The sequence below is a fragment of the Heteronotia binoei genome, chromosome 5 (genome assembly GCF_032191835.1).
Source record: "Heteronotia binoei isolate CCM8104 ecotype False Entrance Well chromosome 5, APGP_CSIRO_Hbin_v1, whole genome shotgun sequence".
NCBI classification, from domain to species: Eukaryota; Metazoa; Chordata; class Lepidosauria; order Squamata; family Gekkonidae; genus Heteronotia; species Heteronotia binoei.
In genome coordinates this window covers 105317096-105337501 of record NC_083227.1, presented here as the reverse complement: position 1 = coordinate 105337501, position 20406 = coordinate 105317096, and the positions used below count along the sequence as shown (strand labels likewise).

At 44.6% G+C, this 20406-nt stretch overlaps 1 protein-coding gene across 1 annotated transcript; it reads left to right on the top strand.

Moving 5' to 3' along the window:
- The first annotated feature begins 7054 nt into the window (after nt 1–7054).
- Nucleotides 7055–20194, top strand: GPR62 (G protein-coupled receptor 62). Its single transcript, XM_060239980.1, has 2 exons — nt 7055–7653; nt 18693–20194. The coding sequence occupies exon 2, from the start codon at nt 18801–18803 to the stop codon at nt 20025–20027; it is 1227 nt and encodes a 408-aa protein (XP_060095963.1). The 5' UTR covers nt 7055–7653; nt 18693–18800; the 3' UTR covers nt 20028–20194.
- Nucleotides 20195–20406: the final 212 nt, after the last annotated feature.

Genomic DNA, 20406 nt, shown 5'->3' with positions numbered 1-20406 from the left:
ACAATCAAAAAACATCTTAATATCCTTTTTTGCTTTCTCTAAGAATGCTTCTTCTTTTAGGATTTGTGTATTAAGAGTCCAGCGGGGTTTACATGCTGAGTCTTTCAAGATAATCTGTATAGGGTTATGGTCGGCATAAGACCTAGGATTGATGTTAGCTTCAATAACCGACCATCCTAAAGACGCAGACAACCAGCACATGTCCAATCTGGACCAGCTACTATGTACATGAGAAAAGTATGTGAAGTCAGTTGTTTGGGGATTTTTCATCCTCCATACGTCAATCAAGTTGTACTCATCAGCCAGCTTAAAAAATGATTTCGGGAGTTGAGTTCGGGTTTTTTTCCCCTTGGTGTTCACATATTTCTTATCTTTGTCGATATCTAATATGGCGTTGTAGTCACCCACAATACACAAATTCTGTAAGTTGCAATTTATTAGTTTTTCATGGAGCTTAGCAAAGAATTGCTCTTGATTGTTGTTCGGAGCGTAAATGTTAACCAAGATTATTTTTTTCCCGTTTAATTCCAATTCGATCATTATGATTCTGCCAAGTTCGTCTTTAAATAACAGTTTAGATGGTATTGATTCTTTCACATAGATGGCTACGCCTCTTTTCTTCTTTGAGTCACATGAATAATAGAGTTGGCCTAATTTTTTGTTCTGGAGATATTTTGTATCGCCATCTTTTATATGAGTCTCTTGTAAGCATGTTATTTGGGCTCCAGTCTTCTGTAGTTGTAAAAACAGTCTTTTCCTCTTCTTTGGTTCGTTGAGGCCATTTATGTTGACTGAAAAGATCTGTACTCCGGGTTTTGTCGTCATTTTGCCGCTGAATAATTATCTACTGTTTTTTTCTGTCTTTTTTGGGTTTGTGATCTTGTCTTTATTCTTTCTTTTTTCTTCTCCTGCTGATCTCTTCCTTCCTGTCCTTTGTTCTCACCTTCTTCTTCTTCTTCTCTGTCTTCCGTTGAGTCAGAATCTTGATATTGTCCTTCTATCTGTTTCCTCCAAAAGTCTTCAGCTTTTTCAACTGATGTTATGCTATATCTGTTGGATTGATATGTAAAGAAGAGTCCTTCTGGGATCAACCATTTGTATTGTATTGAGTGCTTCATGAGCCAGCTAGTCAGTTTTTTATATCCAAATCTTCTTTTTCTTATGGACCAAGGGATATCTCTTAAAACTTTAATTTCTTTTTCTTCCCAAGTCAGGGGTTTTCTTTTAATTGAGCTCAAGATGTTTTCACATATCGCAGTACGAATGAATTTAACTTGGATTTCTCTAGGAATGTTGAATTTCCTGGTATACGCCGAAGACACTCTTCTGGCCCACTCAATTTCTGATCTACCTTGCTTCAGAAGTTCTTGTTCTTCTTCTGCATTTAACAAGTCGACAATCTTATTCTCTACATTCTCATCTTTTTCCTCAGGAAAGTTTTGGAATCTAAGAATATACGCAGACTTTTCCATTTCGAGTCTGGCAACCCTATTTTCTAACTCGGACATACTAGCCTTGTTTTCCTGTATATCTGCAGAGGTGATTTCTTCTTGATCTTGAAGATCTCTCACTTTAGCTGAGAGTTCATGCATTTGTTGGGTATTGACTAGTAGCTGTTTCTGAAATTCCACAACCTGCTCATTGGTTTTCTTAATTTCAGTTAACAGTTGTGTCTTAACTTCTTCCAGCGCTTCTTGATTCTGTTTGAATCCGGCCGTCATTATATTTTGGAGCTTTTCGATTGAATCTTGATTGCCTATAGATGTGCCTACTTTACTCCCCCCGGGGGGGGTAGCTTGACCCAATTTTTTAATTTTAGTTTCCATTTCTAGTTTCTTCCTCTTAATAGCTTTTCTAATATCCTACTTGAGGCACAGACCTAAATGGAGGGCCGTAAAGCACCCAAGACCTCTGAATTAGTGTGCACTCTATACTCTGCACTCCTAATCTATAGTCTACTAGATTCTAGGCACCTAAACTTACCCTGGAACCATAAGCAGTTCACCATTTCTCAAACTTCAATTTCAAACAGCTCAGACAAATTATAGTATCAATCTCAACAAACAGTGAACAATAATCAGTAATCAGTAGCAATCAATCAGGGCATAAATCAATAAATCAATGAATCAATTAATTAATTAATCAGTTAATCAGGTTACTTAGCTCAATAAAACAGATTAATGTCAATAAATTAATTTAGTCTAATTAATCCAACTACAAACCCCTAATCATTCAGCCAATCCGTACCAACACCATAGTTACATACTCTCAATATAGAATAGAGGTTCCCCCCCTTTTTACTTATTCCTAATTTCCTTAAATAAACAGATTATATATTCTACAATGTATGTCTTAATATAGTTGCCAATAGTCACCAATAGTCTAATTTTACAGTCCCTTTTCTTCTTTCTTCTTTCTCCCTTATCCTTCTTTCTTCTTTCTACAGATCTTCTTTTCTTCTAGTCTTCTTAAGTCTTTCTCTTGTGTGAGTTGTCTTTAACCACTCTTCAGGGAAGATGCAGCCGCTAAATACAGCTAAAAACTGTCTCTTCCCCCTTTACACCTTCTCAACACTCCAAACGGACCTTTTCCACAGGTTCTAGCCGTTCCTCTCGCTTCCACAGACCTTAATCCAATTTTCGGCTGTCCGCTATCTGCTGTGCCCTCCCAAGTTCCTTCTTACACAGATCTCTTTCTGCCGTCCGTCGCCATCTTAACTCTATAAAAATGCCAAGAGGGGGGGTTTCTCTACCGTTCCAGTTTTTCGCACCAAAAGTGCAGTTGCCAGCTTACAGTCTCCTGTTCTTTTATTTTAGAGTTTCTGACAGGCTTAAAAATATTATGACCAAGGTTCTAATCTTGGCTTCGTTTATTGTTCCCCCCTTCTTTTCTTAGAGTCACTACCCAGCCCCGCGGCTTCCCAAGAAATGGCAAGTCAAGGAATTTTCTCCGAAGCTTTCTGTTTCACTTCTCATACATCGTCACAACTCCCGAGGCAGCCACCGCCTTCGTTTTCAGCCCCCTCTTATCTGCTCAGATTTCTCTCCCATAAGTTATAAGAGAATATGAAACAAATAAAGGGCGTCCCAGCTTGAGATCTCTCCCTTCTTGTATCAAACGTACCAAGCCTCGCTGTCTCCGCCTCGGCGGCCGTCCGCTAGCGACACCCGGCTCTCTCGCGCTTAGCGAGCCGCGTCTCGGCTTTTCGCTCTTCGCCCGCACTCACCGCTGCGCTTGAAGATTTTGGCACCCTGTTCAACGAAAGAGGCTTGAGTTTCTGTTTCTTCAATATCTGTTTTCGTTTATCCAAATAGGCAAAGAAAAAAAGTTGGAGTTCAAAGCCCTGTCTGCTCCTTTCCGGCGGCCCAGTTTGACGCACCAGCGTTGGAAGGCTCTTGTCAGCGGGAAAGGCTGAGCTCTCGGGGAAAGCCTCCGCTTCCCCCCAGATTCTCTGCCAGCTCCTCAGACTGAGAAGCGTCCCCAGACGCTTCTGTTAGGGGGTATATAGCAAGGTATCCCCCAGGGAGCCTGCCAAAACAGAGTGTTCATCGGAGCTCCGTGAACAAACTCTGCATCACAGCGCCATCTTGCCGTTCTGTCTCACAGCCCTCTTTCATAACTGATCTCTCTTATGCAGTTGGGAGGAAGTATGATACTGGGCATGCTTGCCCAGTCTCAGGCTTTGGCTCAGAAACTCACATCTCAGCATCTCAGGGTGCCTCAAAATTTCAGGGTAGTTCTACATTTTATGTTTAGTGAATTGTTAATTTCCACATTATTTATAGTATGCTTATTTTTAATGTGGTGAGCAATCAAGTTCACTCCTCACATTCACAGATAAAACATGATACAATTCCAAGGAGTATGTTGTAGTACTATCATTAGTCCTGCTGTTCAATGTCGCATCACCACACCTCGCCCCATTAGTCCTTGGGTTTGGGATGATGGAGACCTAGCAGCCCTTGCAGTGGATGTCATGCACTTTCTTTTGAAGCCTCTTCATTACTGAGTGCTTTGCAAACATTTCATTAACTGGACAAACAGAAAGGTCTGGAGGAAAATGCTCTCTTACATGCAGTAAGTGATACTGGAAAGCAGAAGGGGCAAATGTAGACAAATGCTTTTACAATAAACTCTGTCTGCAAGGGCAGATTGAGATATATGAACCCCCAGTGGAGGGGGAAGGGAGGAAGAACAGAGAAATTTCTTTTCGTAGTTTTATGTTGGCAATGCAGCAATGTACTGGTATAACCAAACGGGAATAGTTGTTTACGGGAGGAGCTGTGGCTCAGTGCCAGAGCATCTGATTGTATGTAGAAAATCACAAATTCAATCCCTAGTATTCCTAGTCGAAAGACCAATAATCTATCTCTCTGATAGACAACTGATGTGCTGCTTTGTATAAGGTAGCTCTATGTGTTTGCTCCAAGCTCCATCTAGCTTGGGCTGTAAAGAGTCAGCATATGGCAAACACACTGATTGGGAAGAGAACTCCATTTGACGATTCCATACTATGGGCCTTGGCCACACATAAAAGACATTTTGACAACATTGTCAACACTGATGGAACATCAGCAGTTGTACTATCTGCTAGTGAGAGTTTGCACATGAACAAGATCCGTACCACTATAAGTATTGCTAGTGAAGTGGTCTGATTAGGGTTGCCAGGTCTGACTTGGGAAATATCTGGGGACTTTGGGGGTGGAGTCTGGAGACTTTGGGGGTGGAGCCAGAAGCAAGGTTGTGACAAGCATGACTGAACTCCAAAGGGAGTTCTGGACGTCACATTTAAACGGGCTACACTCATTTTAAATGCCTTCCCTCCATTGGAAATAATGGATAATAGGGGCACCTTCTTTTGGGGCTCATAGGTCCAATCTTTTTGAAATATGGGTTTTTTAAAAGAGGGGCACCAAACGCTATGCTGAAAAATTGAAGCCTCTGCCTCAAAAAACACCCCTCCCAGAGCCCAAATACCCACTATGGACTGGTCTCCAGAGTGTATACTGAAGTGCCCAGCAGACATTCTCCACACACGCACTTTTTACTAACCTGAAGCAGTGGGAGGGCCTCCAAACCAGGGAATCCTCTGACCCCAGCTGGAGATTGGAAATCCTACCTGGAATTAGAAATTCATAAAGAGATCAAGATTAGGGTTGCCAAGTCTAACTTTAAAAATCTGGGGACTTTGCGGGAGGAGCCAGGAGACTTTCCAATTTCCTAAAATACATAAATAAATAAAAATGCACCAGTGCAGCTCCCCTGAATACAGTCTTCATTTCCTCATCCCCCAGAAGCTTCACGCTCACTAACACACACACATGCACACTCACAAAACAGTCCAAATAAACAGTTTGCTAGCTCACACTTTTGTGGTCTCAGTGGGGCAATTTACTCATGTTGTTGAATGTAACCATCTGCTGTATAGTCAAACAAGTTCTTCAGACTGACACAGGGAAACCAAAGGTTCTAGTTTACCCTTTACTATGCAAACAACTTCTGAAAGGATTGTAAAATAAACAGATGGTCTGGGCTGCTTTCCCCTCTTTTCTTACAGCTTCACAGCTCAGTGGGAACAGCTATGTTGTTCTGTGGGCTCATCCTGCCCCCATTCAGCCTGGCTCCTGCAGATTTAAAGGCGCACACACCTTCTAAAAAACAAGTGCTTCCAAGCTTCTTCTACTCTTCCCAAGTGGAAACGTACATGGTGGCTATTGAGTGGGGCTTCCCTCCATTGGCCAGCTGATTGGGGGTGGGGAGGAGCCTGCAAATCCGGGGGATCCCCTGCTGGGACCTGGAGAGTGGCAAGCCTAGGACTGATGAAAGGTGGGGTATAACAAATAATGATGCATAATTACAGTCTTGGAGATCCATTCACCCCTCTACAAAGGTCTTGGCCCACAGCCAGAAATTTGGAGTTGTGCTGGTTGAGTCCCATTGAGGATAGACATAATAGTTCAGTGAAAAATAAGTGAAATGATACTTCTGAATAATTAACATGCATAACTGATCATGTTTATTACAAGCAATTTCATTTAACTACCTCCTTTGTGTCGTGCAACATTTACTGGTGTGACCAATGAATGACTGGGGGCAGGGTCTGCGGGCCACCCTCTATCTTTGGGTGGGTTAAAACCCATCTAGTCCAGCTTTCCATTCTGTTCCCAGTTCAAGTTAACAAAATGCCTCTCAAAGCTCCTAAGTAAGGTCCATCCTCTTTTTTGTCTGCTGTAACTGTAATTCAGAGAGATACTGCCTTTGTTCGTGGAAGTTCCAATTAATTCTTATGACTGATAACCATTATTAGACAATAGTAATTATACTAGCATTTGAACTGTTTCAAGTATGAGTCTTGCAGGACAACTTGTCCATGACTTTACAAGACTTGAATCATTACTGCTGGAAACCCTTTTTTATTGCCAATCACATGTGACCCTCCTAAGAAGGGTACACGTGACTAATGGGGGGGGGGGATCCTATTGGTCTTGTTCCCATGCCTTCACTGGCTGGGTTATTTCTGTTTGGATACCAGGGATTCCTCACACTTTGAAAGAGAGCTCTGCACATACCACCAAAAGAGAGACCATAGACCACCCCCCTAATTTGTAGAGAGATCCCCGTATGATGTCTGGGTTGTACTACAAGCCAAAAACTATAATACTGTTGCCAAGAAAGAGCCAGCACATATTTGCTGTGTTAATTCATGCAAATGCATGCCCATTTATAATGGCCCACACTTAGCTCTGAGGCTCTGTGTGTGTGTATGCATGCATATGACTAGCAATGTGTAGATTAAAACAGCCCCCCTTTTTTTAATTGGCCAGGTGGACACCCTGCATTTATCATTGCAGGCCTTGTTGAGCTGACAGGGAGCTGCCTTAGCTCCATATTCACTGTTGGGTGGGGGGGAGAGAGGCCTTTGCATATTGATTCTTTTTCTCTCTTAAGGTAATACTTGCTCCATCTGACCAGGCCAGTCCTCTCCCCAGTAAAAAAGAATCCTTGCAGAGCAGCTTCAGAGCCTCCTGCCCTGCTTGATTGCAGTGTGAACCCAGGGTCATCTGGTGTGCATCATGGCGAGAGTGTCTTAGGACCCAGTAGAATTCTCTCTGTGAATGACAGACAATGCTTTAAAAGGCCGGGCAGAGCCCAGATGTGACAGCCTGTGCCATCCACAGTGCGGGAGTCAGCCAGCAGTTGCTGCTGCTGCAGCCTCCCAGCTCCATTCCAGGTGTGGAGAATCTAACGGTGCCATCCGGACAGGCAATGCCTTCCCTGGGATTTTGTGCATCTCAGCATCCTCCCAGTGCTGAATGAGATTCAGGATGCAATAGCTGCTCCTGCCTAGGCTCTCTTCTCAGTACAGCAGGAAAGGACTTTGATTCCACAAACAAAGCAGGTCATTGTAAATAGGACAATAGTCTCTGCTATTTGCCGAGGTGGTAGTAAAGCAAGGAGGGCATCACTGCCTTGCTGTCCAGGAAAAACAAAGGCACACTGAAACATGGAGCATTGCTAAGGCAGACTTGGTTAGCATGAAGGAGCCAATCTGCCCATTCAGGGAAGTTATGACGAACTTGCTGACCAGGAGGAGAACACAATTGGGGCAGCTGCTGCTGGCCACTGAAGAGCCTCCGGGTGCTCTGGAATTGGGTGAGTGACTTCTTTGTGGGAGTTTCTGGGGAGGGAGCTGATATGAACGGGACAGTGCTGCAGGTGAGAGAAAGTGCAGCACAGCTCCTTTCTGTAAATGGGCCCAGCTCTTTGCATGCAAAGCCATGTCCTTCTCATTTCAATTCTGGGACATATTAGGGTGTGGCATTCCAGAAATGGCAGGGAAGCAGAAATACTCTTGTTCAAAGGGAAGCCGGTGCACCTTTGGTTAAAATGTTGGGTTGAAATTTGGTCACCTTGTTTAGAAAGTGACAACTCATGCCAAATTGAACACCAAGAAGGAAACAAATGCTGCGATTGAGACTTTGACTCATTATAGTAAATTGAGGAGGGCAGCCCAGGACTGCTTAGCTTGGTAAAAAAGAGTTTGTATTCTAAAAATAAAATTTCTTTGTATGGTCATTTCAATTAGTTGAAAGAGTGAGAAGCTTTCATTTAGCTTAACCTTAACTTTGTTGTCAAGGCTGTCAAGGAAAAGGGCACAGGAGAATGTAGAATAGCGCTCAGGGGACAACTATGCTTTTGTAGAAGTTAGGTCTCTCTGATCAGGAAACCACAGTCATGGTTGCTGCTGGCCATCAAAAAAAAAAACCTCCCAGGGTGGCTCTTTATTTTAGGCAGTATGCCCTGGGACAGGAATGTAGCAAACAGTGTAGGGAAAGGTTATTGCAGGGGCAGGCAACCCCTGGCTCATGTGCCAAACAGAGGTGCGCCAAACTGTTTTGCTTAACAGTCAGGACTATTTATCTGCCCAAACCACCAGGAAGAGCCTCAAGGCTATAGGAGCACAGCAAGAGCCTGTGGCACAGGAGAAGGTGATGAGCATGACTTCTGTGCATTGTGTCCTGCACTTGTACAGCCACCAGTAGAGTCTGAGGTGACCCCCTGAGGTGCTGAAAGCTACTAGTTCCAAGTATGTCTGGCCAGCTATAACCCCCTTCTCTTCCCCCAACTTTGCTGCCCCATCAGTAGGTATGGTGGTTCTTTTGACATTTGGGCCTTCCTTTGGGCTGTCTGCTTTAATGCTCTGCTTCTGCACTTCCTGGAAGTATCAGGCTGGCTATTGTGAGGAACAGGGTGCTGGATTAGGTAGGTGCTAATCAGATCCAGCAAGCTTCTTCTGATATAAAAGATGATATTGGTACAAAAATTATTTCCTAGAAAACAGGCAATAAAAAGAAGGGTCCTAATAGAAATGTTGCAATTTAACAACCTCCCTAAACAGTTAGCAGAAACTAAACTTACTGTTATTTAAAAAAAGCTAGAATACAGACACTTCTGGCTTGTTGGATTTATGTCCCCCCCCCCCTTAATATTCCTTACATTCTCTCTGGAGGGCAGTTCTGCTACCCTTCTTGAAGTATATTTTTAAGTGAATTGTTATATGAATTTTCTCATTCTTTTGTGGATGAGACCATATTCTTACCTTACAACCACCAGAAGGTAGAAAGCTTAAAAGGTTTCTGAATTTAAACCCATATTGATCTACTGTGGCTGCAGATCACCAGGGCTTTGTGGATGTAACAGGGTGAACTGTGTACAAAACTGAGGGTAGTAGAAACTTTCTACTACACCTCCTTTTACTGCTGAAGAGGCAAGGTAGTTTTCATTTTAAATTTAAACTGAAAATGAGTTGCCTCTTCAGCATGTGGTGGGAAGTGTCAGTGACAGCTTTACTTCTTCACCATTTAATTCTCTTATTTTTATTTATTTATTTATTCATTCATTCATTCATTCATTCCGGGATTTATATCCCGCCCTTCCCACGAGTGGCTCAGGGGCTACCACTATTATCATGGCTCTGAGGCCTCTTCATATGCACAGTCAGCAACATGGGAGCTACTTCCATATGTGGCAATCTCATGCTGCTTTTGAGCATCTTGAAGCAATGAGACCACATGAGAAGGGCCAGCTGCATGAGCTGTTGCATATAATGGCGTTGTTCACACAAGTGACCCTGCAGCATCATATCAGAGTGGCTCCCATACTGCTGGTTGTACACGTGAAGGCAGCCTCAAAAGTTACTACATACAGAGATGGAATCGTAGTGGGTGCAATGAATTTTAGCCACAAGGCCAAGACATTTTTTTGTCAGAAAGAATGAATGCATGCCTTTTGTGAAATGGTTTTCCATGAACCTTGTCAAGTCTCCCCTCTATAGTGGGAGACTACAAGAGGAGTTATTTTGTTCTTTTTTCTTCTGTAGATAAGGTTGCCAGGTCTGTGTTGGTAACTACCTGGAAACTTTGGAGGTGGATTTGAAAGAAGGCAGGGTTTGTGGGGGGGGGGGGCGGGGGAGGAACCTCAGCAGGGTACAATGCCATAGAGTCCACCTTTCAAAGCAGCCATTTTCTCCAGGGGAGCTGATCTCTGCCAGCTGGACATCAGTTGTAAAAGCAGGAGATCTCCAGGCTCCACCTGGAGACTGGCAGCCCTATGAGGTAGCAGCCCAGTACTGGCAACACCTGGGAGATGGCAGGGGCAGAGTCTGGATGATTGGTGTCTCATACATAGCTAGAAGTGACACCACCATGCTGGGGCTTCCCGCTTCACTCCAGAAGTGATGTTGTGGTGCTGATGCAAAGTCAATTGTCCAGACTCTGCCCTTCATGTATCCTGAGGTTGCCAGTGCTGGACTGGCAACCTTTCTTCCTATGGAAGGAAAGAGAATGGAATTATTCCTCCAGTGGTCTGAATGCTAGGGGGATTCACAATTACTTGCCACAGTAGACCCAGTGTCTTACAATTCAACATTTACAAAGGAGGACAGTGCGAATATACCTATAGCCAGGGCCATTGAGAATAGGGGAACAAAATTTGGGATGCCCTGGTCACCCTTGGAGCCTGGCTATAAATTCAGTGGTTCCTTTATTGAGAGGGAGAGAAGGGGGAAAATGTGGTTGGCTCAGTCACTCTTTCTCTTTGCCTTACCTTCTTCACAGGGTTTTTTGTGTGATACAAGGGAGGTACAAAGTTAACTGACCTGATTTCTTTGGAGGAAGGCTGGGATGTAACTGTGGGGGAGGGACAGGTGGAGCAATCATGTGGACAGGGAACTAAAAAGGTATGGCTTTGGGGGACAAGAAATAGACATGATAGAGAGAAAGATATGGGGATGGTGCTCTAGAAGCGCTCAGGTTGTGGCAGGGGTGACAGCAGAAAGAACTTTTCTGTAGAAAAAGCCCAGCAGGGAGTCATTTGCATATCAGGCCACAATCCCTGACACCAAGCCAGCCAGAACTGTATTCCTGCTAAAAAAAAGAAAAAGCCCTGACAGCAGATAACCCTGAGCCCAAAAGATGCTACTGTTGCCAGATGTTGGTATTCAGTTCTGTTGTGAACGGTAGGAAATTTTTACATATAACTAGGTACCTATTTTTTCTTAATAGCAAGGTAAGCCCCAAGTGAGACAGGGATCTGTGGGACGAATCTGTTCCTAGAACACCTGATCTCAGGCAGCCAGTTCCTCCATGGAGTTTACCAGTCCCCATATGCTCTGTGCCAGGCACTAGCTGCTCTTGTGGTGTCACAGGATCAGCGGAGGCCACATACTAGGAACAAGGCACCAGAGCTGTTTGTTCTTGCCCAGATAACTTCGCACTTTATCTTGCTGCCTTCCCAAGTGGTTGGGACACAGTCCTTGGTCTTAGAGCTGCCACTCTCTATGTGAAGTAACCCAGAATTCCTAATCCTGGAATACCTTTCAAATACATGGGAAAGCAGTCGGGTAGCCTCATGGTAGGCTCTGGGGACCCCTTGGAATTACAGCTTATCTCCAGATCACAGAGAGCAGCTGCTCTGGAGAAAGAGGCTGATCTGGAGGGTGGACTCTATGGCACTGTACCTCCTGAGGTCATTGTCCACCGCATGCTCCACCCCCAAATCTGGAGTCATTTCCCAACATGGATCTGGTGGTAACCTTACCCCCCATATAGGGTTGCCAGGTCTGTGTTGGAAAATACCTGGAGACTTTGGGGGCGGATCTGGGAGAAGGCAGGGTTTGGGGAGCAGCAGGGCCTCTGTATGGTACAGTGCCATACAGTCCACCCTTCAAAGCAGGCATTTTCTCTAGGGGAGCTGATCTCTGCCAACTGGAGATCAGTTGTAAAAGGGAGAGATCTCCAGGCCCCACCTGGAGGCTGGCAATCCTACCCCCATCCCCCACCAATGGCCAGGAGAACCAGGCAACCCTAGGAACAGCTGTGGCTCTAAAAATGCACAGAGACGGGAGATATTTTTCTCTTATTCTTTTTACAGCAGAAGCCTTGAGAGCACCAAATATGAAGTATGCTCTCTGGAAAATATTGCTACTTGTGATGGAGGCCATCAAAACATTAGGTGGTAAAGCAGGAGTTGTTAGCCTTGGCTTTTCCTCTTCTGTCTGGCCTCTGCAGCTCCGCTCCATCACAATGTTGCTCCTCTTTCTCATTTCCCTTTTCCATGCTTTTGCTTTGAACTCCAGTCCCGTTTCCACAAAGTATCAACCAGGGATTGGGGATAGCTCTCTAAAGGGCATGTGTTCATTTCAGGGGGATTCCCAGGGAAGATGCAGGATTGTGCAGCGGGCCTAGCTAATGAAGTACAAGCAGAAGCTGCTGGACTGTTTTGTTGCTGGGGTGCAGCTCCTATATGTCCAGATCCCTTTTCAACAACTGTGGGGTTGCCCAGGCAACTCAATCTGAGGAAGAATCTATTGCTCTTACTAGGGAAGGGAGGAGGAAGAGAGTGTCCCCATGCTTTTCATGAGAATTATCCTGTGGATCAGACCATCTACCATTTCATTCCTCTTCTGAAAGGGGGAGAGGCATAGTAGTTTTTTCCTGTGTGATTGTATTTAAAATGGAAGCATGCTGATGATTTTAGAGGGGGGGGAGAGAGAGAGCATGAATATAACCATCAGTAAGCAAACATGCTTCCATGAATGTCTAAAAACCTGTGCTGTAACTGTTAGGCAGTATGCACTTCTCTCAGCGACAAAGCAAACATCCTTTGCATGCAGAGAGATCCAGGTTCAGGGTCTCCCTGCTGCCTCTGCCTCTTGTGTGCTGGGTAGATGGTCTGACTCAGTGGTTTAGATCCTGTCTTGATTTCTAAAACACAAGGAGGAGGGGAATGATTCTTGCTGATTCTTCCTTCCTGCAAGAGACCCCCTGTTTGCCCCAAGCAATTGCTGTGAAATCCCCTATACCCCAGGAGCAGCATTTTGGGATAGCTGAGGGCTATCACAGAGAGGGAGAGTCAGCAAAAATTATTTCCCCCTCATTGTGCCCACAGAAATCTAGATAGGATACAAGCCAATCGAAGGGAGCATTTATCTATTCATAGCCTTTCTTTCTTCCATCATGGGATTTCAAGGCTGCACAAATAAATTCACAGGTAATGTGCCTCCCAAGCACTGATCAGATGCAGACTTCCTTTAGTTTCAGCAAGGAAGCCAAATCACGCTCCCTCCTACCATACCCTACTTCATCCATGCCTACATACTTGTGCATGTTTGTATATTTTGGTGCAATCCCACATGATTATAAAGTTGTAGTACGTTCTTCAGGCCATAAAAAGTGATGAGACCAAAGCATACAATAGGAATGTGCATTTCACCTCAGAAACTAACTGGAAACAAATTGCGCATGCCCTTGTTCAGAAGAGTACCTAATGTGAAGAACACTTCTGAACTGTGTTGGTGAGATCTGGCTGTTTTCCTGGTGCTGCAGCTGCACTCAGCTTTCTATTTCCCTATCCTATCCTGAAATTATCATTTCCCCAAAGAGCACAGGAGTAGACTTAGCAGATGTGTGCCTGACAGACACATTGACCAACCAGAAACTTAAGCCTGTGTTCACATAACAGCATCATTCATTGCTGACCGATGCACAGCACTTCTCCCAATCACACTGTTGGCTCAATTGCTTAATGCTGTGCAAGCTTTACAACATTTGGCCAAGCAGTTCCAGCATTTGTGTGTTAGCCTGAGGGTAGCAACAAATCTTTTGCTTGCACTCTCCCAGGAGTGCAGGAGTGGGACATCCTTCTCTAATACCTTCCCCCAGGCCTAGCACCAAGCCTGGCACCCACCCCAGAGGAAAAGTCTTTACTCACATAGTCTGCAAGACAATAAGGGCTGCCTCACTGCTTGGGATGGGGAGCAGATCCTTTTGTATTCTGGCCCTTTATGCATAGGTGTTTTGCCTCACTTTCACCATGCATGTCTGTTGGGTTTTCTTTTTTGTCTGCATTTTGTTTCCTCCCTTCAGCATTCAATTCACTTTCTGTTTGTTGTTTCCCTGGGTTTTGTGACAGTGGTTTTGAAGCAGTTTCCCCCTTGCTTCACTTTCAAGCCAAAGGTAAGCTAAGAATATACAGATTCCCTTGGATTTCTCCCCTGCCCTGTCCCTGCCCCTCATAGGCCAATTCGCACCTACATTTTTAAAAAATCGAAGTGACATGAGTCTAGTGGTAGGAGAGGAAACCATCACTAGTCTCATGCTGCTTGCAAAAAAATGACTCCTCACTGGGTTGCCCTCTCCTGTTGGCCAGCTTTTGAACCAGGCAGCACAAGAAGGCAGCTCTGAACTGTTCAAACCGGGTGGCATGAGAAGGCAGCTCAGAGCCCGGTGTATATATTCTGGGCTGCAGAATAAATACACTGGATAAAAAGAATGATGCATACTGTAGGCACAGAATTCAAAATCACCCTTAAAGAAACTGTTCAGATTCTTCACAGTAAGCTGTATGTGCATAAAGGACCTGTGTTCTCTCTCCATTGCAAGTTGATTGCCCCCCCACTTTTGCTTTGCAGAGCAGAAGGCATGGGAGGGAAGTTTTGCCATCAACACAGCAGCCTTATGGTGATTCCTGGTGGAGTTTTTAAGGCAAGAGATGTTCAGAGGTGTTTTGCCATTGCTGCCTCTGCATAGCATCCAAGTACTGGCCAAGACCAAACCTGCTTAGGTTCCAAGATCTGGTGAGACTGTGTTAGCCTGGGTTATCCAGGTCAAGGCTAAAAACTAATACTGTTGGAGCTCATGAGCATAATTCATTTGCATATGGCACACACACCCCGACATCATCAGAAGGTGTACTGAATTATATCAGCTCAGCATCTACCTTAAAATGCTTCTTGAATTATAATTGTCATCAGGGCTTTTTTGGTAGAAAAAGCCAAGCAGAAACTCATTTGCATATTAGGCCCCACCCCTGACATCACCATTGTTTCACATAGGGCTTACCTGAAGAAAAAGCTCACCAGGAATTTATTTGCATATTAGGCCACACCCCAACACCAAGCCAGCCAGAACTGCATTCTTGTGCATTCCTGCTAAAAAAAAAAGCCCTGTCGTAATAAAACCTTACTCCCATTGAACTTTTTAAGTTACTTTCTCCTATGTGGTCACAGTGGCATGATGAAGATTTCTATCTGTCTGATTTATATGTTTTGGTTATTTTCCCATTTTTTGTGGGGGGAAATATTAGTTTGTCAAATCTTAGAGTTCAGCAAAATTCTCAAAGGGGGTTTGAACAATGGAGCTCAGAAGCAAGTATTTGGGGGGAGGGGGCGGTAAGAAAGAAAGAACACAATAAAATTTACAGGTTCAGGAGCTCTGCTCCTGTGAGCTTCTGCCCAAAATGAGGCCTGCTCCTAATAGTAAAGAACAGATACACACATACATACAGATAGGCAAGGGAAAATGTTTCTCTGTGTAAAATGATCTCTCCGCTCATCTGAAAGCAGCTCTGGAAGAGAATCTGGTTGTGCTTGAGTCCACTCATTTATGTGTAAGACAGGGGAGTCATTTTTATTTCACAGAGTTAGAGCACATGACTGAAGGTTGGCCAGCCCTCCATGCACACCTCTTACATTGCTGTGATGAATGCAGGAAACATTTCCCTCCTACCTTGGCCTCCATGAGAGTTTAACTTGCCTTTAGAACAGTGAGGCTTTCTCCTTCCTGTCTAAACACTGGGGAGGGAGAGGTACAGTTGTGGAGAATTTAATCCCCATTGGTTAGAACCGCTTCCCAAAAAAAGTTTTAGAGGGGAATGGATACCAATGAGAACTGTATCCAAATGCTGTTTATCACTCTGAAGAAAATGATACTAAAGAATACAAGTAGAACCTGTAACGAACACAATGAGCCAAACCCCAATAAAATTTCTGTGCATATCCCTAGAATTCAGTCCAGGGAAGTAAAACCGTTAGCAACCAATGAGGAAGTCAGTCTACTTACCTGATGTCACTGTGCAGAAAGAGGAGCACTGCTCTCCACTCCCACTATGCTGAACCCTGAGAAGATATATTAGGAAAATCCCTCTCTTCCCCTAGGGGAGACAAAGTTGGTCTAGGATGAATCACTTAGTATCTCCTGGATTGATTTCTGCCCTTGCGTAAGCAGTGATTTCATAATGCAGGCTTGTTAGGTTTCATTTTATTTCTTTTGTATTTAAAGGGGCTGGTCCTGCAACTGTGAAAGCAAATGGCAAACCTCTCCTTCCTGTAACAGAATAAGAGGCTTAAGGTGGGATCAAAATGTGGATGGAGGGACTTGGGGATGTTTTTGAGCAGGAACACACAGGAACAAAGTTCCAGAGGGCTTGGTATCAGAGGGTGTGGCCTGTCATGGGTGCTGGGGACCCTGCAGAAGAAACTGTGCCCCTGCCACCTGCACCAGTGCCCTGGCTACCTGCACCAGTGTCCCTGCCTCCTGCGGGAGAAGATCCAAGCTCCCCTGCCTTACCCTCTCGGGTGGCTCGTGTGCGTGACTGCCTTCGTCAGGACCTCAGGGATCGGAGGAGGGCGGCACGCTCACGAGCAAGACGCTCCTTGAGCCCTGAGTTTTAAAAAGATCCTGGCTCTTCTAGGAGTGAGGATGCTTGAGTCTCAGCAGGATCCTGGCCGCCCTCTGAGTCAGCAATTAGCCCAAATGGGCAACAGACAGCAGAGGGCTATATAGCTGTGGGCTTTGGGAGGAGGCTTTATGGAAGCAACTAGTCCCTTACCTGACATTCTAGCAGCCACTTTGGTGTCTGGACCCCCTGACTCTGGCTTTGACTTCTGGACCTCTGACCTGCGATACCTGGACTGTGGTTTGGTTTTGATGTATTGGACCCTCTTTGCTCACCAGCTACAGACCTTGGACTGCCCCTGGATTTTGCCTGACCCGGCCCCAGCTCGTGACATGGCCTAATATGCAAATGCATTTCTGCTGGGCTTTTTCTACAAAAAAGCACTGTGTGAAACAATGGTGGTATCAGGGGTATGGCCTAATATTTGCATATTAGGCCATACCCCTGATACCACCATTGTTTCACACAGTGCTTTTCTGCTAGTTTCTGCATAAAAGTTTCTGCTAGGCCTTTTCTGCATAAAAAGCCCTGGAGGGACTATCTTTCATTGCCTTTACTAGGGGGTTAATCACCGGCTCCAGTGAAAATATTTGCATATTTTCCATGCTGTTTGGCTCATCAGGCTATGAATGCTGTTGGCTGAACTGAGGTCTCAAATTCCACCCTGTTTGACATGTCTGCTTCTTCCACAAATGTCAAGGTTGATTTCTGGATCCCCCATGCCACCACCCAAAGAGGACTGGAATATTGGCTGTTTCTTTGATTCAGCTGACAAAATGTTAATGCAGATTATCATCCTCAAAGGGAAACTTGAGAGAAGCTGAAAAGCCTTACATCAAAAATTAATAGAAGTTATACCTACAAATAGTAATGAGAGCCCCCAGGGCTATTGTGGAGAACTGGCATTTGGGAGGCTTGAGAACTCAAAGGTTTGGTTCAAGGGACTGTGTTGCCTGAGGGAAGTAGAATGCATGTGTTTGTGTTGTTTGTACCATACTGGTATGCCTAATCTGATGCCTTTGATCCTTACATTTTGCACCAAACGTTCTGAGGTAGATGCCTGCCTTGTCCATGCTGCTACAGGGATGACAACAGAGCAAGAACCAGGTCCTCTTTCCTGGTGTCACCAATGTGGAAGATCTGCCATGCACACCACCTTGAAGGCTTCTACCCTGCACATTCAGTATTAAGTTAAAAACCCAAACATCTCCCACACCCCTAGTTCAATGAGGCTGTAGTTTTCAGTGTTCTCATTAAAAAGATAAACAGGCAGAACTCAGAGTCGAGTGGCATACCTTACTTCAAAATAAAATCTTTGTTATGATATTTGAACATAATGTGCCAGTTTCTCTCTGAAATCTAAGAATAACATCCACCATATTCTTGTCCTTCATTTGCCTTAAAACTGGGGCTTTGAGAGCCATTGGGTGTAATGCTTATAATGGAGAACTGGGTTTAAATATCCCACTCAAGATCTAAATACATGATACACTGTTTACAGACCTGTTAAGAAAACTTGCATCTGCACATGTACTGATGGGCTACACATAAGTTTTCCCAACAGGGCAACTAGCAGATCCCCTGTGCCATTTCAGGTTTGGGGGTGGGAAGGCTTAAGCCCCTTTTCCTATTTGTCACAGTGCCAGTCCAAATCAGCTCCCACATGCCTGAGAATCTAAGTTTCAGTCAGGAACTCACAGAACACTCCTGACTGACAGGACCCAGCCAGATGGACCTGCACACATACCCAGGAACACTGTATCATATAGTTAGGCTCAGTTCCACCATGAAGGTCACTGTACGACCCTGGGCCAGCTGTCTCTTTCAATCTAGCCTACCTCACAGAGTTGTTTTGGGGAAGAAATCCAGGAAGGGAGAATGCCACTGTAAACTATTTAGGGAACTATGCAGTGTGCACTTTTAAAAAGAAAATTTGGTTCTGTATCAAGATGGCCAAAATTCAGTGTCAAAAAAAGCTGGATTTTGGAATATGTATATGTTATGCTGAATCATTTCCTAACACAACCTATATATTTCCAGAGCTGCAGTTTCAATATTGCTGGCAGTTTAGAAATACATGTGCTGTGGTCACCATGTCTGTTTGCTACTAGCACATATTCCATCCATTTCTCATTTACTAAGTTTTACTAAAAAAATGTGTTTTTTGTCCTCTGCAGGGGTGAAGAACTACCAAAGATGGTGGCTGTGACAAAGAGTACTCGTATCCACTGGCAGTTCATACTGCCAAGAAGGCACTGATCACTTTGAAATAGAATTCAGGGACAATGCCCAACAGAACTCAGATTAATTCTAGCCAGGGACATGATATATTCTTTTCAATGGAAGTATTCCAGTTCCAGGAGGCTATTGGCATTTTCTTCATGGTCATGCTAAGTGTCATTGCTTTGGTCGCCAACACAGCAGTCATGGTTGTTATCCTCAAGACGCCTTTGCTGAGGAAGTTCATCTTTGTCTGCCATCTCTGCCTAGTAGATCTGTTGTCAGCCATTTTTGTCATGCCCCTGGGGATCATCTCCAGCTCCACCTGCTTCAACAGAGTGTTATATAGCATTGCTGAATGCCAGACATTAATCTTCCTGAATGTCTGTTTCATCAGTGCCTCCATCCTCACTATCTCTGTCATCAGTGTGGAACGGTATTACTACATTGTTCATCCCATGAGGTATGAAGTCAAGATGACAACTGGACTTGGAGTCACTGTTGTGGCATTCATTTGGATTAAGTCCATCTTGGTTGCTGCTTTGTCACTGGTAGGCTGGCCTCAAGACAATGGTGCCAGCAGTGCCAGCAAATGTACTGTTTATTGGAGCCCTGGAGCCCACAAGAAGATATTTGTGATTATCTTTAGCATTCTGTGCTTCATATTGCCTACCTTAATCATCTTTGCAGTCTATGGCAGCATCTACAAAGTGGCTCGGATTGCTTCCCTGCAGCATGTTCCTGCCCCATCCTGGACTGCCACACCCAGACAAAGATCGGACTCCATTCACAGCCAAGTCACTATCATCACAACCAGGAACGTGCCTCCTAGGCTGTCACCTGAACGTTTGTTTGGTGGGAATAAAGCTGCCTTGACACTGGTCTTGATTGTAGGACAGTTCCTCTGTTGCTGGCTGCCTTTCTTTTCCTTCCACCTACATTGTTCCATGAACTCTCCCTCTATGAACCCTGGCTACGGTGAGACTGTTGTGACCTGGCTCGCCTATTCTTCTTTTGCCATCAACCCTTTTTTCTATGGGCTACTAAACCGCCAAATCAGGGAAGAGTTAGCCAAGCTGGGGCGGCACTGCCTCAATAAGCCTCTAAGCCAAGAGTTGTGTGTCTCCAGCCCAGAGGGATCTATCCAGGAGAACTTCCTACAGTTCCTGCAGAGGACCAGTTGCACAGTGGAGACCCGTTCCAGTTTTATTAATTCCAGCCCCCGGAACACTTTGGACCAGACTGCAATGGGGTTCAGAATTCCAGGCCAAATCCCAGAAGAAACTAACTGAGGGAAGGAAAGTGGGTTTAGGCCATTTTCACATCTTTTCTCACCTGGCTCCAAGTTAAAAAGAAAATGAAGAGGCTCCATGCACTGAAAGAACTGACCAAGCCACCTTTACTGGAGGAGTTGGTAGTTTCTTTTCTTATAGGTATGGAAGTAAATGTAATGAAAATTGATTGCCCTTCTGTAATTGACTGGCTGTTCCCCTGCTGAGATCAGAGCTGGTATTAGACAGCCATAGTCAACCACTTGGAGCAGTACCACATATAGCAGCACTTTTACCAAGATTTGCAGACTGTACTTTGTAAGAAGGAGCATTATGATTAAGGACCTTTCTAGACAACCTCCAGAGTTATTTAAGCACTAAAGTACTGTTAGCCTCAAGC

Excerpts from the sequence above, each read along its gene's own strand:
- GPR62 (XM_060239980.1), top strand. The coding sequence starts at position 18,801 with ATGCCCAACAGAACTCAGATTAATTCTAGCCAGGGACATGATATATTC.